Source organism: Fukomys damarensis, unplaced genomic scaffold (assembly GCF_012274545.1).
Source record: "Fukomys damarensis isolate Sample0158 unplaced genomic scaffold, DMR_v1.0_HiC HiC_scaffold_38, whole genome shotgun sequence".
NCBI classification, from domain to species: Eukaryota; Metazoa; Chordata; class Mammalia; order Rodentia; family Bathyergidae; genus Fukomys; species Fukomys damarensis.
In genome coordinates this window covers 68,026,132-68,048,630 of record NW_022900950.1, presented here as the reverse complement: position 1 = coordinate 68,048,630, position 22,499 = coordinate 68,026,132, and the positions used below count along the sequence as shown (strand labels likewise).

The 22,499-nt window shown below is 41.7% G+C and overlaps 1 protein-coding gene across 1 annotated transcript in view; it reads left to right on the top strand.

Annotated features, from left to right (window-relative positions):
* The window catches only part of Rnf150 (ring finger protein 150), a 255,905-nt gene extending 236,289 nt beyond the window's left edge, over positions 1-19,616 (top strand). Inside the window, exon 9 of the mRNA XM_033759952.1 lies at positions 15,376-19,616. Coding sequence (XP_033615843.1) covers positions 15,376-15,494 — 119 coding nt within the window. The 3' untranslated portion in view covers positions 15,495-19,616. The remainder of the gene's footprint in view (positions 1-15,375) is intronic.
* The last annotated feature ends 2,883 nt before the right edge of the window (positions 19,617-22,499 follow it).

Genomic DNA, 22,499 nt, shown 5'->3' with positions numbered 1-22,499 from the left:
TACAGTATGCTGACAATATTCACTATTGGGAATTTGTACCTTTACATATATATCTTGGTTACTTTTTCCCCATTCCCGTGCCCTCCCTTCAGCCCCAAAATACTTCTTAAAAACCAACATATTATCCATGTACATTAAAGTTCTGACACTTTAGCCTAGTATTCAAATTTCTCTACAGTCTGGGTACAGCCTGTCTTCACACTGCTGTATCAAGTGAAGTCAATCAGGAAATTGAAATCACTCGACGTATTTCTAAACAGAGGAATCGAATACAAGAAATTGATTACAAATAAAATATCAGCCCCTCCAGACCTTGCATCATACATAAAAATTAATACAGAATTTAGCATTTTTCTATGTAAAAACTAAAACTATAAAATTTCTAGAATAAAATACGGGAGTGACTGCAACTTTAGGATAAGCAAAGATTTTTGATAGAGCCAAAAAAAGCAAGAACCATGCAAAAATTGATACATTGAACTTGATGAGAATTTAAGTCTTTTGCTCTTTGAAAGTCATTAAGAAAATGAAAAGTTAGGCCACAGAGTGAGAGAAGAATATTTGGAATACATATATCTAATAATGAACTTGTATTTGTATATGAAGAACTCTTACAACTCAGTACAAAGACAACCTGACTTAAACATGGGTAACGTGTGCAGGTGACCTGCATTGTGTCATTTTGAGAAGCTCTGTGGGATGCCTGGTTCAGCTTCATTTATCAACTACGTTTTCACCATACCCACCACCCACAATACCCACACACACCCTTGGCTCCTCTAGTCTGTAAAAACATGGAATATAAACAGATAAATAAAAGCTAACAATTACTGAGAAAAAATGGCAAAGACCTTGAACACTGTTCCAAAAAAGACACTTCTTAAAATGCAGATGAAAAGAACCTTGACATTAATAGTCACCAGAGAAATACTCATTAACACTGCGGCCAAATAGTTCAGTGCACTTACTAGAATGGTTGAACCTAAAAGGACTGATGCCAGATGCTGACGAGGATGTAGACAATCTAAAACCCTCAGTGCTGCTATAGGATTGAAAAATAGTATAGCCAAGCCCATAGTTTAAAGGTGACATCAGCAAGATGGCAGAATAGAAAGCCCCAGACCCTCCTCCTCCCATGGAGACACTGACTGACTTAAAGAAAAAAATCACTGGACTTACCTGTCTTCATAAAAAAAATGCAGAAAGCAGTTACAAGGTTCCTGTACCCCAGGCAAGCTCAAAGCCAATGACACTGAAGCTCAATAGAAAAATTCATGGTACTCCCTGACCAGAACACTACTGGTGAAAACTCTCAGCTCAGAATTCTTTCTTGGCAAGGAAAAAGAAAAATGGGATATACAATGTTTGGACATTTAGGTGCACTGTCTGAGAGACAGTGCCTGAACCTAACAGAATAAAAACAGAGTAACAGGGACACACACACACACACACACTGAGAACAAAGGTGATTGACAGTACTTAGTTGACCGCCAGACTCTCACAGACAGACACTACCGCCAGACTCTCACAGACAGACACTAGATGGACCTCTAGTGCCACCATGTCCCACAGCATCAGAAAGGCCATAGAGAAACAGAGGGGCACCAGGAAGAGCTCCCAAGAAAAGCTGGCAAACATCTTCAGTTATATTACATGGAGTAGCTGAGAAAGAACATATCTCAGAAAAGGCACGAGTTTCTATCTGGGCTTTTTGGTGAACTATGTGTACCTGTGAAACCAGACTTCAGAGACTAGGAGAGGTGGCTCATAGTTCAAACTCTTCACGTTCCAACAGAACATAATGAGGTGTACAAAGAAAGAGCACAACATTTTCTGATCACAGGGCACATTAAACCCTCTGGAAAACAACCCTACAGCAATAGAGACACATGAATTCTCACAGAATTCAATGTGACTGTCCTTAAAATGTTCATGGAGTTAAAGAACAAATGATGAAACAAAATCAAAATGAGAGTATCAACAAAGAAAAACTATGAAGAAAAAATAAGCAGGAATTCTAGAGTTGACAATAACAACTGAAAATTCAACCAGATTCAGAGCAGACTTAAGTAGGAGAATCAGTAAACTTGAAAATAAGTCCATTGAAATTATTCAGTGGAGGTGAAAATGAATTTAAAAAGTAAAGAAAGCCAAAAGAATTTGTGAGACATCATCAAGTAAACAAAAAATATGAATCATGATGTTCTGGAACAACAATGGAGAAAGGATCAGAGACCTTCCTTTGAAAACAATGGCTGCAAACCTCCAAGATCTTAAGGAAAAAAATGGACATCAAAATTCAAGAAGCCTAATGGACTCTAAGTAAGATGACCCTAAAGAGACCCACAAGATATATTATAATCAAACTATCAAAAGTCAAAGAGAAAGAATATTAAAAGCAGCAAGGGAAAAGTGACTCATTATGTACATGGGAGCTATCATACGATTATCAGCAGATTCTCAGCAGAAACCTTAAGGAACAGAAGGGAGTGGGATGATATATCCAAAGTAATCAGAGGAAGGGGCCAGGGGTTTAGCTCAGTGGTTACACCGCCTGCCACACAAGTACAAGGACCTGAGTTCAATCTCCGGTACTCCCCCCCCAAAAAAAAAAAATGCTTTCCAAAGTAATCAGAGAAAAAATTGTCAACCCAGTATTCTATACCTGCAAATCTGTCCTTTAAAGTAAAATGAAAAGGGCTTTCCCAGATTTTTTTTAAAAGCTGAAAGAGTTCATAACCATGAGACCTGCCTTCTAAGAAATGCTAAGAAATCCTTCAAAGTTGAAAAAAAAATCATTAGACAATAACATTAAAATATAAAACTCTTTGGTAAAAATAATTGTATAAACAGAATATTGTAATACTGTATGATAGTGTATAAATCCCTTCTAATTATAGTATAGAATCCCAAAGACAAAAGCAAAGATGATAAAATTGCATTAATGCATTCAGACTATTAAAGGATATAATTTGTGACATCAACAACATCGTATGGGGAGGATGTAAAAGATTAGAGACCTTATGTAATTGAAGTTACCAGTATAAAATACATTGTTATAACTATAACATGTTGTATGTAAGCTCTGTAATTACCACAAAGACATACCCTGTAGTGATACACCAAAAAATATGAGAAAGGAACCAAAACTTCTCACTACTAAAAAAAAAGAGTCAAAACACAAGAAGAGGAGAAAAATACAGAGAACGTGGAAAAAATAGCTGTAATGCCAAAAATAACAAAATGGAAATAAGTACTTCCCTATCAGTAATTAGTTTAAGTGAAAGTGGATTAAACTCCCAGATAAAAATGAACAAAACACAAGGTCCAACTACACACTGCCTACAAGAGATTCATTTTAAATTTATGGACACATTTGGGTTAAAGGTAAAGGGTGGAAAAAATATTCCATGAAATTGGTAACCAGGACTAGGGATGCAGCTCAGTACCCAGCACCTGCCTGGCAAGTGTGAGGTCCTGCATTCGATCCCCTATACAAAAAAAGAAAAAGAAAAAAAAAGAAAGAAAAAGAAATTGATAACCAGAGAGCAGCAAGGTCCATACTTACATCAGACAAAACTGACCTTTAAATCAAAAAGAGCCACATGAGACCAAAAGGTCATTTCATAATTATAAAAGGGTCAATTCTCCAGGAAATGTTAATAACCATAAAAACATTCCACCTAATATGAGCAGACACGTATCCATGAAACACATATGCACAGAACTGAAGAGAAAAATAGAGTAATGCAAGCCTAGTCAACTTCAGTACTCCGCTCTCAAAAATTGATTTTAAAAAGCAGAAGATCAGTAAAGGATCAGCAGACTTGAACAATGCGATTGACCCACCATACGCAGCAGGTGTGTGCAGAGTTCGACTCAGCAATAGAGTACACACGTTCTCCTAGTTGCACATGGAGCAGTCTCTGGAGAAATCACATGCTAGGCCATGAAACAAGTCTTAAATGAAAAATGAAAACTAATCCACTCCAAGAATCTTTTCTGATCACAGTGGAATGAATGTGGAAATCAGTCGCAGAAACAAAACTGAAAATTCTCCCCTTTGTGGAAATTAAACAGTGTACAACGGTTAGCTTTCTGCTATGACAACAAAACGCCTGAGATAATCCACTTCAAAAGAGGAACGTTTGATTTTTGTCTCCATTTCAGAGGTTTCACCCCATGTTCAGGTGCCTACTTACATTTGAGCATGTGGAATGGCAGGAACAGGTAGGCAAGGACCTGAGTTCGATCCCTGGTTACAAAAAAAAAAAAAAAAAAAAAAAAAAAAAAGAGAGAGAGAGAAAGCTCAAATAACGAGTTAGAAATCGAAGAGGAGATATTACAACTGATGTCAGAGAAATAAAAAGTATTCTAAGGGACTACTACGAACAGTTACATACTAGTGATGAATTGGGTATCACAGAAGAAGCAAATTCACAGACATAAAAACATATCAAGATTGAATCACAAAGAAATAGAAAGCCTGCACATATCTGCATGATCGAGGAGACTGATTCATTAATCAGAAGCCTTCCAGTAATAAAAATCCCAGGACCATGCAGCCTTTCTGGACAGTTCTACCAAAAATTTAAAGAATTATTCAAATTCATGTCTCTTATTCTCAAAGTATTCCACAATATTTCAGAGGAAATTAGACTTCCAAACTTATTTATGAAATCAGCATTACCATGACACCAATGCCAGACCCAGATACTACAAAAAGAACACTACAGACCAGTCTCCCTGATGCTCATGCAATAATCCTCGACTTAAAAAAAAAAACTAAATCCAATTAAACAGTATTTAAAATATTATATATCATCACCAAGTGGGACAGATAGCTCTCAAAAGAAGGTATACAGATATCCAAAACCACAGTGTGGTATTATCTATCTCATCATTAGGATGACCTTTTTTTTTTTGGTTTTTTTGAAACAGGGTCTCACTATGTAGTTGAAACTGACTTGGAACTCACTATGTAGTCCAGGCTTGTTTTGAACTCACAGCAATCCTCCTGCCTCAGCCTCCCGAGGATGACCCTATTTAAAAAAAAAAAACAAAAACAAAACTCAGAAAGTATTAGTTATGTGACAGAGAAGTTGGAACTCATGCATTATTTTGTGGGAATGTGAAATGGCGTGGTCACTATGGAAAAAAGTATAGAGACTCTTCAAAGAATTAAATTAAAAAATTAAATAGAGCTGCCTTCTTCGACTCCCACTTCTGAGTATATATCCAAAAGAATTGAAATAGAAATACCATATGCATTGCTCACCGTCACCAAGAGGTGGCAGTGACATAAATGTCCATTTGTGGATGAATGAAGAAAATGTGGTCTATCCAGTGGGACAAAATTCAGCCTTACAAAGACAGGCAATCCTGTTACATACTACAGTATACAAAGTTCTAGAAATTATTTTCATCATGGCTCTCCTCTGGAGGAAGAGGAGAGGTTGTCCCTTGAGGACATTTGACAGTATGTAGAGACTTTTATTGGGGAAAAAACAGAAACACTGACTTTCAGTGGACAGAGACCCAAACTGCTGCAAAACTTACCAGTTCACAGGACACCTCCCCCAACAACGAAGCACCCTCCAGCCCCAAACAGAAATCATGAGGTTGGAAAAACATGATAGACTCTTATAAAAAAAAAAAAGAAAGAAATCTGAAAAGAGGAACCAACTATAAATGAGCACAAGAAAACTTTTAAGGGAAATAGAAACATCAAATTTCCTAAAATAAACATTAGGGTATTAATGGTTGGTTGTAGAGATGCATACATTTGTCACATCCAGCAAAGTTTGTCAGATCATTCACTGAAATAAATGCAATTTAGGTAAGTAAACTGTGCTTCTAACACTGACTTATACAATAAAAGAGATTCAAAAGTCAAACATTTTTAAAGACCACCTTTGGACGGATAGAGGGGGAAAAGGCTGTTGCCCAGAGTGTAGTTGCTGTTGTTTCTTCTCCCCAGCAGAATGGAATCTGGAATCCTCCTCCACCTGATTATGTCCTTGCCTGAACAGGAAATAAGATGGCCTCCCTGTGCTACCTGCCTTCCAGTCTTCTTGGTAGAACACGGGGAAGAGCTGGCTGGCGAGGAAGTATGGAGAGAGTAGTTGGACGCCTCTGAGGCTCCTGTGAAAAAGAACACAAATGAGGCAGATAGAGGACAAAGTAATTACTGGCCACATGTGCCACATAACTGTTGTTCTTCGTGTACCAAGCCACAGCAGAATGAAACTATCCACATGCCTTGAAATGTGCTGATTTCACCTTTCGTTGTGCTGTTTCTGAAAGAAATGACATTTCCCCTGATCTCTACGCATTCTGGGAACACGCAAGTCCTCCCCACTTGCTTCCCTGCAGCTTATTTATGGTTACTCAGTTGGAGGTGACATTTCCCTCACCCTTCTGTTGCCCTACCATTTTGCTTATACCTCCCCTTCAGCGTGTCACCTGGCAGAGAGAGCTGTCTAATCTTTTACTGTATCAAACTCACTGTAAAGGCAGAGCTTGTATTGATCCTATCTTTATTTCCTCAACTGTGCTGTGTACCTTCAGACGTTCGGTAAATGTCTGTTCAATAAATAGGCGATTAAATCGATGAGAGAACAAATGAAACCTGTAATTTTATCTAGGTGCCTGTGGACCTATATGTCTAAATCCATCTGTTAGCCTTTGCTTTTTCACTCCCTTCTCATTCAAATCATACTGTCATCAAGCACCTTCCATCTACCAGTATTTTGCTTAAGGCTTAACGTTCTCTAGAGGTGGTACTGAGTGGGGGTTGTATGCTATTGACAGCATAAATGCCACTAGATTTTGCTCTCTTCCTATAAAATCTAATGTAAAACTAATGTGAAAACCACACTTGTCCCTTCTTTTGGCACACAGAAAGAAATGATTCAGTGGATGAACTGCCAAGGAAATCAGTAAAGAGATTAAACAATTGAAGAAAATCTTCTTCCTGCTGGGTAAAATGTCACAGAGAAAGAAAACCCTATAGCAGAGATCAAAGCAGAGTGAAATCTCATGTGATTTAATTTAACACAGAAACTTTGAGGGAAACCTTTACCAAGTCTGAACAAAAAAGTGGGAAAGAATATTCCTGATTTGGAATATTCCTTATTGTGTGTATATGTTCAAATTTGGAGCTGGAATTTCAAAAGCAAAACTGCCAATTGCGTCTGGACAATTCTAGGAACCCCTTGGCCGAGTGAATGAATGTATACCGTAAGCCTGGAAGGCTTGGTTCTTGTGTGCGAAGACAACTCGGCCCAGTAGAAGTCTAGTCGTTCTGCAGATCCAGAATAGCACCCCTGTCAGCAGTACCAGCCTGGGTTGGGATCCTGCCTCTGCCACTCTCCGCACACCTGACTTTGGACAAGCTGACTCCTCCACCTGTAACACACGAAGCAACCATGGGGAAATCACACACAACCTTCAGGGCATGGCTGCAGGTGTAACACACACGACATAAGCACCTCCTTAGCACAGGGCCTGGCACACAGGGAAGAGCTGGTGTGTTCTAGCTGACATGCTCGTGTCACTGCATAGCCGCTGAAGAAGGTGGCCGAGAGGGTTCCCATAGCCACAGCCTCATAAACAGGAAAATTGAAACCAAACCAGAAGTAGTTTATCTCCTCAGAAACTCTTGTGTAGCCAAAGGATGCAAAGAAAATACATTTTCTGATGCATTTGAAATCTAACTTTCTCACCAAGTATTACAGCAGAGGATATATAGTTACTGCTCTGGCCTGAAGGAAACTCCGTGTTGTGAGGGGAGATAAAAGGACAGCAGCATTAGAATGAACCCGGACTGGTGAGTACCTCCCCTGGGGTGCTCTTGTACAGTACAGGGTTGATTGGAAATGAAGTCCTATTTTCAAGGAGATAAACATCAGTAGCAGTGGCCAGGAAGAAGCCATTTTTCTCGAGACCTTGCTTTCCAAGTTCATGAGGGAAAATAAGCTTTTTATGTGAGGCGGAGCAGTTCCCAGCGTGTGAGCACCGAACCTCCTGCAGGATCGGGACACCTGGGGAAGTAGAGTCACTGGCACATAATTTTCTCTCCAAACAGTGGGCACTTAATCCCAGGGCAAGGTTCGTTCATCCCTCACAGAGCAGATGCAATCCCGAGTGCTATTGCTTTGTGCGTCCTTCATACAGCAGGCAGCACGGCAAATATCAAACTCCTTCGGGAAAGGATAATTTTCACCAGCAGCTTTGAATTAGCCCCGTGCTCATAAGAAAACACCTAACCAGTGGGACGTGAGCCAAAATATGCGTTTAAAAACAAACAGGGCTGCACTGTCACCGTACTCACCAATGAAGCAAAATCTCTTAACCGAATGAAATCTCTTAACCAAACGGTTCTTAGCCTTTTGTGGCGTTCTGTGACAATCTGGAGAAAGATACGTATCCACACAAGTATATATGATATACGCAAGTCTATACATATACATGTGAGTATGTCCAGATCCACACAAGTATATGTGGAATTTTAAGTATGTGATCCTCCTGTCCCTGAATCCTTGGGTTATGAATCTCGAGTACAGTATAGATTATGGTCAATTTGGGGTCCTCGGGTTTGAATTGCTCTAACTGTAACCCAAGTAAATGGGAGTTTTTTTAACTTTTCAGTTAGGGCTTTATCCTCTGAAAGCAAACAGTATTATTTTCCATATCATGAGTTAATTGTGAATACTGAATCAGAGAATATTCTAAGTACTCAGCATGGTTCCTGGAGTGTACTGAGCACTCAGAAACTATTGATATTGTTACTAGCTGAGGCTAAAGATCAAAAATGAAAAATTATATGCGTGTATATATAGAGACAGAGACAGAAAACCTATTTCCCTGATGTGAGTTTAACTATTATGTATTACAAACATCCTCTAATAAAAACTTAGCTTTAATTATAAAACCTATAGGAAAAAAGTAGGCCTCATATGATCAGAGAGCAATTGCAATTCAGTCTTAGTTCCACAAGCATTTTCCAAGTGCGTCCTATGTATGACAGATCAGATAGGACTCTGAAATGGGGATCCTGGCAATGGGTTTAAACACAAACCAGATTTGCCCAGGTGTCTTAAGTCTTCTCTCTGACACTACAATGGAATGCCACAGAGTGAGAGAGGTATGAACAACAGAAGTTTCTTTAGCTCACAATTCTGGAGGTTGAGATGTCCATTGTCCACAGGGCTACCCGTGGTGAGGGTCTCCTTGCAGGATCTAAGTAACAAAGCCGTGGAACAGCCAGGAAGTCTGCCCAAAACAGAAGATTGGGCCAAACTCCTCCATTTTATCCATTCATTAGGTCTGAGCCCTTGGGACCTAACCAACTTAAAGGTCCAGCCTCTCAACGCAATTACAATGGCAGCTAAATTTCAGCAAGCGTTTCGGAAAGGATAGTCAAACCATAGCACCAACACTGGACAGGCAGGCCTCTAGGTTTCCTTATATTCTCTGGGAGAAGGAATTAACACTATTAACAGACAGTTCTATCAAACTGCTACAGCTGCAGTCTGTTTCAAAAAGGAAACCTGTGAGTCTTTGGGTGGTATTTTATTTACTAAAGAGGATATAAAGATGTTAATAATTTAGGGACTAAACAGAATTAATCCCACCACTGAGAATTTTGCGTTTAACCATGGTTAGGCTCCTTGATGGAGTTTACTCAGAGTACAGAAATAATTTTAAGCAATAGTAATAGGTCAACAAAAGTAGTCACACGGTCCATTGGATAAAGGTGTTTGCTGTCTGTCTCTGATCACTCTGGAGCAGTAATGGCAAATCTTTTAGAGCTTTCAGTGATACAAAGAGCACACATCCCATAGATTCACAACCCTGCACGATGATGAAGACCCAGGACAGAATGAGATGACTTGGATCAGTCTTCATGTCACCCCAACTAATTCAGTAATAAACTACCTTGCTTCCTTGAGTACAGAGTTTCACTACAAAGAAAGCAAAAAAAATGAAAGGAGCATACTGAACATAAAAGGAGAAAATGAACTGAACGACACAACATTAAGTTTTCCTCTACCCAGCCTGGCCTCTGCTGGTTTCCTGCATCTTCCACTCTCCTGCCCTCCCTCAGATGTGAGACAGCACATTCCGGTGTCTATGTGGGCCAAGCAGGTAACAGGAAGCAGCAAGATGAGCTACCTGATGGTGGTGGTGACCCAGAGCCTGTGAGCTGGGGACTACATAGGACAGCAGTTATCCATACCAGTGTCCCGCCTAGGGATCCGGCATCTGTTGTCAGAGCTTTTTCTATTTCCCAAGATAAATTTCAAATGTAAATCTCTGTCTAAGACATCCTGACTTTTTAATGCATCGGGGAGCACTAGTTTTGAGTTTTTGGCTCTAGATCAGAAGGTTCCTGGGAGATCTTCCCCCATCCGTGTCTTCCCATTCGCTTCCTAGAGAAAGTCCTCTCTTCCCGAGGGTTGAAATTACCTTCTCTCTGCTAAAGCCTCCCAGTGTCTTGCTGGACTTGACCTCTGCTCTACACTGCAGACTCCCAAGCTAGCTCCCACTTCCACATCTCACGAGCATTGCACACCTAAAGCATGTGCAAAACTCCACTGTCCAAGTACATGGAGCTCCAGTACTCTCTCCACCCCCCAATTCTCCGGCTTAATAGAACCTGAAATGCCTCAAGAACGTTCTGCTCCCCACTCGTGCTGCCACTGCCCAGTTCCTCGCTTGTCTGTAGATCCTGCATGGAGAACCAGTCCGTCCTCTTCTCCCCCATCCATGTTGCCACAGTAGGCCACCCTGTTTGTCTGCTTTTCGTGTAACAGTTTCCTAACTGGACTACTTCTTCCCATTGTCCTGCCAAACTATTATTCATGTAACAGCCAGAATGAGCTCTTAAAATATTTAGATAAGATTGCTCCCTGTTTAAAATTTTTGATGTCTTTATAGTGCATGAAAACCAAGAAAAGCATATCAAATACATATTGTACTACAGTCAAGCTAAATAAAAATATTTTGACCTATAAAATGAACAATACCTACATGAAGTGGTTTTATTAAAAGCCAATATTATTTTTGCATTAGTTTTATATTCATTTTTGCAGGGAAGAGGGCAAAATTTAACGAACATTTGTGTTGTTAGTGGCTACTTATGCTCCCCATCGTACCGCCGCCAGAGAACCTTCTGAATGTTTAAGTTACAAAGTTTTCGTTCATATTATTGTAGCTTCAAAGTAAGCCACCTGCTTGATTAAAAAATAAAATTGTTTTTAAAAGGCATGGGACAAACGAAGCTCAATTAAACGTGTAAGACAATGAACAATTTCAAATGTCTTCAGATCATTTTTAGAAGAAACGGTTAGGTTTTTAGATAGAAGATGAATAGGTGATGAAGTGGGCGCATCGTCACAACACGAAAACTGAACCGTTCTTGAAACTCTTTTCTGTTCATTTGAACTCATCTGTACCCTCAGCTATCTTGCTTTCCACAGACAGCGCCACGTGCCAAGAGCATCCTTCCGTTACAGCAACCCTGGGCTTCCCACTTTCTCAGTTCTCGCAGTGCTCAGGTGAGGATGAACCCACGCCGTCCGCTGACTCTGGTGGCTGCAAAGCCCAGAGGGCAGGAGAAAAGTTAACACAGCAGTATCGGGGCACCCTACCTTTTCAGAACCGTAACCGGGCTCTTTTCATCACCTCCTTTTTGTATTAGATCCCAATGAGAGTCCTAAAACCACTCCACGTTAAACAAGCTCTTCCGTTGTCTTCCGATTTCACTGTGAGCTGAAAAAGGTGACTCTGTGAGGTGAATTAGCTGATGAGCCACTGAGGAGGAGGAGGAGGTTTCATTAACTCTCAGTTCAGTTCTCTTTTGTTTGCCTCCTCAGACATCTTGGGAATTCATTACCGTGGTGAAACTCATCTTCCTTAACTGCCCCAGCGTGGGGTGGGGGATCGGTGACCATCACAGCAGAGGTGTTACAACCACCATCAGTCTTCAGAACTCAGGACATTTTTGTTGGTCTTTTAATCGCATGTTTCTTCTGCAGGGTGAGAGGAGGGACCCGAGCTTGTGTGTTTAAAGCTGCTTCATGCAGCCCAGCCCTCCACCCCCCCCCCCCACCCCCAGTGAAACTCATCTTCCTTAACTGCCCCAGCGTGGGGTGGGGGATCGGTGACCATCACAGCAGAGGTGTTACAACCACCATCAGTCTTCAGAACTCAGGACATTTTTGTTGGTCTTTTAATCGCATGTTTCTTCTGCAGGGTGAGAGGAGGGACCCGAGCTTGTGTGTTTAAAGCTGCTTCATGCAGCCCAGCCCTCCACCCTCCCCCACCATCCTCCCTAGCCTGACTCTGTATCCCAGTCATATTTTACAGGGAGAAAGGGTACAAAGCGAAGAGAACCCCAAGTAATATCTACCCACCGAGGCTGCCCATCTCCGCCAGCCAACTGCACATGCTGTTCTCCTTAAGGGATTATTCGCATTCGTCAGCCCACAGGACTCAGCTGACTTCCCACCCTGTGGGACACCTTCTGTGACCTGCCCAATGGTGCCATAACTCCCTTGCCTGCCCCTGCAGAACCCGACATGTGTTCCATCAGTGAGCTGGTACCACTGCATTTCCCTTGCCTTATCCTAGCTCTCTGTAGACCACATGTGTCTTGTTCTCAGTTATATCCCTACCATCTGGTGCCATCTTGAGCACATAGTAGCAGCACAGTAAATTAAGCCTCAAATAAATATATGAATATGTTTTGGATGAATGCATGATGTATGTTCATTGTAGAATATTTGGGAAATAGCATGTAAAAAAAAGATTTAATGAAAATGAACATACATCTCACATCTACAGACAATTTGTGTTAGCATGTTTGGTTTCCTTGCTTCCAATTAACTTTTTCCATTAAACCCTCTATGTGTAAAACTCTTGGTACTCCTGTTTTCACTTAACATTATAGTTACTTTGAAAACAGTGTTAAGCATTATATGGTTGTCACTCTGAAAACACTGTTAAGCATTATATGGTTGTGTCAGAAATACTGTTTAAGCATTTAGTCTAGTAACTACAAATTATTTGGAAACTTTAACGGTTATAACAAGAACCTGCCTTTAGAAGTAACAGTTTATTCAATATTCTGTTGGACTTAAAAGTGAATTTTACAGTTTGGCCATTATGAGATGCTAATTGAAGACTTTGGCATCTCCCATTATTTCTAATTCATTCTGGAAACAAAATCACCAGGTAAAAATGTTAACTAAACCATGAAGAATGGAAAGAAATAGTGGTCACCACAGACTGGGAAGGGCAGGAAAGGGAGCACAGAAAGTTCGGTAAAGGGCCCAAAGCATAGAGTAGGGAACTACTTCTGTTTTTTCTATAGCACAGTAGGGTAACTAATGGTTATAAGCCATCTATGATATATTGCAAAATGACTAAAAGTGTACAAAAGGCCCAGCACATAAATATGACTCAATGATTAAAGATATGGGCATGCCTAGTATCCTGATTTATGTTGTATATGTGTATTAAAGTAACAATGTACCCTGTAAAGATGTACATGTCTTAATTTTAAAAATCAAGAAAATTTCAGTTTTATATGCAATGTACAATACAGTATATTCTTTTGTTGTTTTCCTTTTGAGACAGGGTCTATGTATTTCAGACTGCCTTTGACCTCACTATGTAGCCCAGGCTAGTCTCAAACTCATGGCAATCCTCCTGCTTCAGCCTACTGAGTGCTGATATTACAGGCCTGTGCCACCACAGCTGCCTGCCTACAATGTACTTCTTATCTTTTTTTGTACCGGGGATCAAACTCAGGACCTGGCGCTTGCAAGGCAGGTGGCAGCCCCACTGAGCTAAATCCCCAGCCCTCTTTTTCTTTTTTTTCCCTGAATTTATTGGTAAGCATGAACATTATGCAGACCAAAAGGGATATCTCATTTTTACTTTCCATTGATTGACCACTTATATTCTACTATAAAGAGTATCCTTTTGCCTCTTTTGGAATATTTTTCTTTTAGACTTAAAAGCTTTCTAGATGTTAAGAATATAATCATTCACAGTTTTGCAAGTTCCCCAGTCTGATATATGCCTTTGGTTTAGATTTTATGTTACTAACATTTTTTTTCTCATTGAGTTTATTGGTACATTTTAGGTATACAGTACAGTTACATTCATCATTGTGTTACTAACATTTTAATGTTTTGCATTTTCCATTGTTTCTTCTGTAAATTTCTCACTTTTCTTGCCCTCTTGATACGTGTGAATTTCTACTAAGATAGAGAATAGATTTTCTAGTTTTATTAGTTTTTGTTATTCCTGTTGTTTACATTTAACATTTTGACCCATTTAGAATTTTTATGGGGTCCTAGTTTGAGATGAAGTTTTGGAGTTTTTAGAGAATAAGAAGTTTTTCTGATACCTTCTCTTGGCCTTTAGATGAATATTACTAGAAGTGAAATAAGCAGCATTCAAAAACAATCAGATCTCCTAAATTTAAAGACCAAATGCAAAAATGGTCATCTGAAATAAAAAGATACTTCTCAGATGAAGAATTAGAAACAGCAAATAAATATATAAAGTGTTCAACATCACTGGTCATTCATGAAATGCAAATTAAAAACAACGCTGAAATTCCACCTCATTCCAGAAAGAATGGCTGCTATCAAGAAATCAACCAATAACAAATGCTGGAGGGTTTGTGGGGGAAAAGGAACCCTTCTCCGTTGTTAGTGGGAGTACAGACTGGTGCAGCCATTGTGGAAACCATTGTGGAGATTTCTTAAAAAACTCAAACTAGAGATTCCATTTGACCCAGCTATACCTCTTCTTGGTATCTTCCCAAAATAAATTAAAAGCATCATACCACAGAGATACATGCACACCCATGTCTGTAATAGCCAAATCTTGGAAACAGCACACATGCCCACCAACTGACGAGTGGATAACAATGTGGTTTTTTTACATAATGGAGTACTACTCTGCCGTAAAGAAGGATGAGTCTCAGCCATTTATAGCTAAACGGATGCACCTCAAGACCATAAACTCTTAAGTGAAATAAATCGGGCACACACATTTAAATGCCACATCATTTCTCTGGTGTGAGAAACCAAAGTGGAAATAAGGACTCAAATGTATAGTGGATGTTGGGAAATGGGAAGAAAATACTCAAATGGGAAGGGGAACGGGAGGAGGGAGAAAGGGAGGGAGGGACAAGGAAAAAATGGAAATAGAAGGAAAAATGGAAACCAACTTTTGAACATAGGGAGGGGAGGGGGCTTCAGGGGGTGAAGGGATAAAATTTATTTTTTAAAAAAGCAGCATTCAAAGACGTGACTGACTCTTCGCTGTGACCTTGGTTTCTCCTCCCAGGTGAACAGGAGCCTGCTGTGAGCAGCGATTCTGACATCTCGTTGATTATGGCCATGGAGGTGGGGCTCTCGGACATGGAACTTTCCACTGACCAAGACTGCGAAGAGGTGAAATCTTGAAGTGGCAATGCAGAGGAGACAGACAGGACCCGAGGGGACAGGGAGGAGTGCTCCAAGACTCGAACGGGCACGCACACTGCAGAACACCTGGGAACTCCGGGCACTATGTTCAGGATGGTAATGAAAAGCGATATCCAAAGTCTCCTTTATCGGGATGCGGTTCTCCCACCTCCACGGCAGTCTACGGCCTGTGCAGATCAGCAGCTGAATGCTGCTTTCCCGTCCATGTTCTTACACACTTGTATTTCAGAAGCTCCTGGGACAGACTGAAAGCGAGCCCCTAGGGTTTAATTTTATTTCAATTTTTCCAGGTCTTATTGTTCTCGTTTTGGGGGAGACTAATTCTTTGTTTGAATTTCTTTTTAAAGACTGTACAGTTTACATCTGCTCCTCCTGCTTCTCCTCTGGGTCACTCACGCTCTCCTGTAGCGTTCTGTGGAAAAACACCGGTTCCTGCTATGATCAGTCTGTACAACATCCCTGAGATTTGTGGTTTTGGCCTCTCCGCATGACGCGTGCATGGCTTGGAGAAGTGCCTCTGCACCTTGAAACAGTGTAAGGCCAGCTTTCATTCACAGCTGAAATTCTTTGAAATGGGTGTTGAAAAATTCCAAACACCAGAGAGCCTAACACCAAGTCCTAAGTCTGCTGAGGTCATGACTCGTATTTTAAGCTACATCACACTGGCTTTGATTTGCCAGGCTCTGTGAAGGGTCCACCACTACATGAGAAGGGGTTCCGGGGAAGGACTTCAGCTCAGCTACCTCTTGGAGTCTGTGGCTGAAATTCTGAACTCAAAAGTATCCTCCCAGGCAGAAACAACAATCTCCAGGAGCAGTGCCTAGGGCGGCCAGCCTCTGAGGCTTTAGGAAAAATGGAATCATGTTTGAGCCCAGGGATTAAATACAGTGGGGGCTATAGTCACACCTCGCTTTACCTTAGTTCCCATACCTTAAGTCAAGCCTCCCCAGACCGTGCGGAAGGGTTCAGGTGAATCCTTAGCAGTTTACTTCTCAGGGCTTCCCGAGTGTTCAGAAACCGAGAGAGGAATGAGGTGGGATTTGCTAAGTCACTGGAACCGAAAAGTACAGCATGGGAATTTGCTGAATCAACTTTATCCGACTGAGAGGGGGAAATGGGGAAACGAGGTACCCAATGAATATAGAAATCCACCTGTACTTTTTAAACTGTTGATTTTTTTTTTTTTTGTAATGATGATAGAGATGTGCTATTTTTCCAGGAGGTGATTTTGTAAGGCATTCTGACTCTGCAGTTGTGGGGGTGCCTCAGGCAGTGACCTGTGTCTGGACGGTCAGGTGGGTTACCTTAGCATCTCTAAACAGCTGGCACAGGCCATGCCGCTGCTTGGATTAACCATGAAAGAAAGCTTTGCTCGCTGAGCTGTATTTACGTGTTTGATGAGAGCTTTTCCGCCTCATTACACTAATACTTACTCAAACATGGTGCTTGGTTCCACTGTAAACCCCCTGCTGTCTGCTGAAACGTGGCATGTGGGTCACAGGAGGACACTGGCTGCCCTTTTTACTGCCACCCAGATGATTTCCTGGAATGAAATTCAGTCTCTGAGGATAAGCGGGCAGGGAGGAGAGGACCAAAGCCACACCCTCAGGAGGCCTCAGTTTCTCTGTCAAGTTAAGGGTTCCCACAGCTCCCTCAGACTTCAGGGTCACAGATGACTACTCTGCCAGTGGGATCTGCCCTTGCAGGTAGCAGATTTCATAGCTGGGGGAGGCAGAGCGAGGCCTTTGTGTGCATCTTGGCTTGCCCGTTTCGCTGACAATGAACACATCTGAATGATTCCATTTTTAAATCCAAGTAGGAGTTGGTTTGTTCTGCCTCGTTTCAAAGCTGCTGGTAAGAGTTTCCGGACACCTTCAAAGCCTGGTTCTTGGTGTGGCATTCTCAATCTCACAAGTGTTTCTCTCTCTCAGTCAGCTTTGGCCCTCACCCGCCTCCTTCTCCTTTAGTCAGCTCTGCCCCCAAGCAGATGTAGTTATTAATGGAATTAGGATAATTCAACAGCAAACGGAATATGAACTGTGTTCCATACTCAAAGAGAAAAGGTCCTTTGAATTGGACTGCCTTCTGTTTGAGGAGATATTTTCTCTTCCTGCTAATGGCCAGGTAAATCCGGAATTAGTTGCCACTCTATAGGATTTGTAGATGACAAGGGGCCCAAGAGCCCTGAGGCCTGTGGATCTCACCCCATGAAGGTCCCACTGCAAAACCCTGAGCGTGTGAGACTTTTCCCTTACCAGAAGGTTTTGCTATGGCCTTGGTCATTAAAGAAAAATATTTTTTTAATCAGAAAGTTTCCCTTTCAAAAGAAATGGAGAAGCCCTTCTCTGTAGCCTTCTTTGCCACCTCCCCCAAAGACAATTTTTCTGTGTGACCTGGAGAACCGTTGGTGCACACGTGAGTGTCCAAGGATGTGTAACCCAGGGTTTCACACTGCGTGTATAAGGGTCTAAGCCAACACTGTCCAACAGAAATACAATGCAAGCGATATATGTCATTTTAAGTCTTCTATTAGCCGCATTGTAAGACGTGAAAAGAAACAGGTAACATAATTTTAATAATATATTTTATTTAACCCAATACACTCTTATTTCAGCATGTAATGGATGGAAAAGTGCTAAGGAGATGTCCTCCACTCCCTTTGTACCAGTGTTTCTCACAGCACATCTCATTTTGGACTTGTAAGCACTAGACAGCCCCGGGAGTCTGGTCGCTACCCATCAGGTAGCACAGGTCTAGCGCTCCTCCAGTCTTCTCGCAAGAACCCCTGGGCCTCACAGAAGAAAAAGGCTGAGACTCTAATGACATCCAGAGAGGTCAGACACCATCCAAGTTACCTAGTGAGAGGGCCAGAGATCCGCTTCTTTTGTAATGAATAAAGACTCAAGCAGCCCTTTTTCAAATTTCTGATTGAACCTTGTAACCACTGCTGTCCACTCTCATTGATTTTATTTCTCTTACTTGCTGTCTTTCCAAAAGTCACACAAACCATGCTGATCTGGTGCTGAAACAGAGTTCTGCTGACTCCTGTGACAAGCCCTTAGGCTGATACCTGGCACTGTAGGAGCCAAAGAGTTCCAGACTGAAGTCATCCAATTTTACCTCAAGCCCTGATTCTTCCTTAAGGTTGGCAGGTCTGTGCTCAGACCCAAGTTCCCTAACCCCATATTCCAGGTAGAACACAAGAATTTGGAAGGAAAGACTAAGACACTATATATTGACACCAAATACAAGATTTTGTGTGGCCTTACTAAGAATGAACCTTTGGGGTTTATGACCGTCAGCCTCCAGCTGGTGCATTACAGCCCCTGCAACGGCCGGCATTCTGCTCTCCAGCAGCATTGCCCAACTGTGGAGAAGAAAAATATTTACATTCACTCAGAATAATTGAGAGTCACCTTTAGAATAATTGAGAGCCTCCTGTGTGGCTAGTCCACTGGAAAAGCTGAGCACTGATTATTGATAAATACAGCTTTTGAGTACTGATTACTCTCCAGGATTTGGACACCCCTGTGGATCACCCCTGGTCATCCAGACAAGGGTGACGATAGAGGGCTTGGAGAAGCCAGAACTATAAGAGCAGCAAAGGCATTTCACTCTTTTGACACCATATGGTCATTCCTGCTCGTGACTATGAGACAGGTCTTCATCCTTTTTTTTTTTTTTTTTTTTTTGGAGTTTGCGATTTTCTTGTGTTTTGGGCATTTCTTTACGTGGTGAAGCATCTGTACACAGTCTCAGCCTACCAGCTGTCACAGCAGCAGTCAGATGCCCCCTGGCATCTGATTCAGTCCCTTGCCTGATGTCCTTGTGGCGACCACACCTCCAAATCCCAAATGATGGCAAGTGATCCAACAGAATCCTTTGTGAGTTTTAACACAGGCAGAAAACTCTTAGAGCATGAGAATTTAGTACCATTTGATCATCCACCGAATACATCTCTGTGACCAAACACAAAGAAATCTCACTGAATCTAAACTCTTTCAGAAGGGCCGGGACGCAGGCACAGTGTGATAGCACTCAGGTGGCTGAAGCAGGAGGACTAATGTGAGTTCAAGGACAGCCAGGATGACGTAGTGAGTTCAAGGTCAACCGAAACCACATAGTGAGACCTTGTCAGATGCAATATACAAGGAAGGCAGGGAAGGAAAAGAAACGAGAAACAATATCTGGGCTGTGGAGTCACTTCCTGGATGGGTCAAGGACCCAGTCCTCTGTGGCACTAGGACCATGGAAGCAATTTCAAGTAGTATTTTTATACTTTGTTTCTTGGATTCCCTTCCCCATTTTTGTCGGTGTGTACACACACACACACACACACACACACACACACTTCCCATTTTCCTGTGGTAATATCTATACTTTTACTTCTGATGTATAAAGGCAAATTAAGTTCTTTCCTAAGTCAGTCACCTTCACTTTTACTTCTTTTTCTTTCTAGGTATTAAGCATTGAACGAGGGGCCTTCACACTGAGCTCTATCTGCATCTTCTGGGGCAGGGCAAGATCTAGCTAAATCACTACATTGCCCACATCGGGCTCAGACTAGCGAATCTGCCTTAGCTTCCCATCGCGCTAGGGTTACAAGAGTGCACACCACACCCAGTTTCATTTTTGCTTCCTTTCCCACTGATTTTATAGCTATTGCCTTTTTTTTTTTCCAGGCTTCATTGCCAGAAGTTTACTAAACAAAAAATGTCAAGGTCACAATCCCAAAATGCCACCTGCCTTCTTTGCCACTGGCAGTGCGTGTGCCCACCCAGGTTCTCCCTGTGCCCCAGGGCCAGGATCTGTATGTCTGTCCTGTGTCTGGTGGCACTCATAGCTGCTGAACATCTCAGCACAAAGCTTGAGCCTCACAACAGAGCTGTTAGAACCAAGGAAGAGGGGCCAAGGGCCTGTTTACTACAGGTGGGGGCTGAGGTTCCTTGTGCGCACCATGGGGGATGGCGGAGCACAGCTGGTGATGTTGTGTCAAAGGGGAAAGGCCTGACACTCTGCAGGAAGTCAGAACAGAGGCTTCAGGATCCCTGTCAGGGAGCAGGGCTCGAAGGCTCTGTGCTGAACACATAGATGGGCTCCCCAAGGAAACGCCCATTCCCCAGGCTTAGAACTGATATGAATTGGGGGACATATGAAATGCTGTAACACTCGCAACTGCAAAAGAGATCTGGGTAGCCCGCAGAGGTTAATTCTGAGAAGCAGGTATGAGTTTCTCATCATCATGTCGCTCTTCTCCCCTTGCCCTGCTCCACACCTCCCAACCCCAGGCTCTCTGTGTTAGGAACAGCAATGTTTAAAGACTCATAGATTGACAGCAACATTCTTCTTTTGGAGCCTTCTGATGGCACTAAATCGCCTTCCGAGAACTGATGAAGTGAACTCAGATGCTAGATACAGTCCTTAGTGACTAAGTCCTTTAAAACGTAGAGCCTTCTTGTTCTACAAAAGCCTATTTAAGATCAGTCACGGTTCTTTCCCTGTCTCATGTGTTTTGCAATCCAGTGGCTTTTTAAGGAGCCTCCATGATCAAAGATCTCCTAATCCTGTGTTACTGTTGGTGTCTCACTTACTACAGAGCCATTTACTCCATAGCCACCTGCTATATATTTATTGATGACAATTTAAGACAATATGCACCTCTTAAGAGGTCTGCGAGTCTGACTAGAGGGCTCAGTCAGAGTCACCCAAGTCATTGCTCAGACAGTGTCTGGCCCGAGGGAAGCAGGGAATATTTAAGGACCATGTGTGCTGTATAAACCAAAGACTGATCACCATCCAAATGGACACGTTTCTTCCATTGCCTGGCTCAATTTTCTCCTAATGCTCTCACAAAAAAATGTGAACAGGGGTCTCATGGTTGAACGAAACTTAGGGGGTTTTCTTGTGAAGGCTGTTGATTGCCCTTACTAAATCCAGAAATCCCAGATAAGGGAACTGTGACCTTCATACCACACTCTCTTTCAAGTCTAGTGTGTAGTCCCTTTACCTTCAAAACTTTCAGCCAAGTCTAGCGCTTTGTTGAACTCAGAATTTTGTTCTCTTGGAGAATGTGAAGATTTTAAATAGCCAAAGACTTTTCGCCTATCAGAGCTAGCTCATTACACTACATCCTACCCTTTGAAGAAAATACCAAACAGTTGCCTGAATTGATAGCAAAGCAGTTAAACAATGACTAACACGTGGACATAGTCTGAATTTGCGTTGGCCTGTATGGCACGTATGTTCAGTAGAATGTTATTGCACGGTGAACAGCGCCCTCTGCTGGAACAACATTCTTCGTTCAGCAAATCAATTTTGACTTGATTTCCTCAACTCATTATTTGCCTTTGATTATACCATATCCTGAACAGTTGAAAATTTGGTCTACGGTTATCAAAAGAGGGAAGAATGTCACAAACTGAAAAGTTGGAAGAGAACTCACACAAAAGTGCTTCACAGCCCTTTCTTCTGCAAAACACTGACATGCACTGTTTGCAAAGATTTCTCGGGCTAAAATATGTTCTGAGCTGTAAGCAGAGGTCGGCTTCATGTGTAACTTCTCTCAGCTTTCTTCTTGTGAAATCACAAAGGAAGATCAATAAAAGGACTTCGTTCATATGAATGTAAATGGCGTGCAATGCTGATGTGTTTTATACATGTACATAATATATTTAGTTCTGCTTTCACATTAGCAATCTGAAATAGTTGTACCATTTTATAATTAGAAAGATTTAGGGGTGGGAGAGGTTGGAAGGGGCTGTTATTTTTATAGTGGGATGTCCCTTATATTTAGAAAATTTGAAGTAATTTTGTACTTGTGAGAAGTTACATTCCATCCATTCCTTAAAAAAAAGGTATATTGTTCTTTAAAATGTTCATGAGCTTGGAGGAAGATTATTCTAGTTTCCAGGGGAGTCTCCCAACCAGTACATACATGACACCAGTTTTGTAGACTGCAGGCCACAACCAGCAATTCCCAGTTTT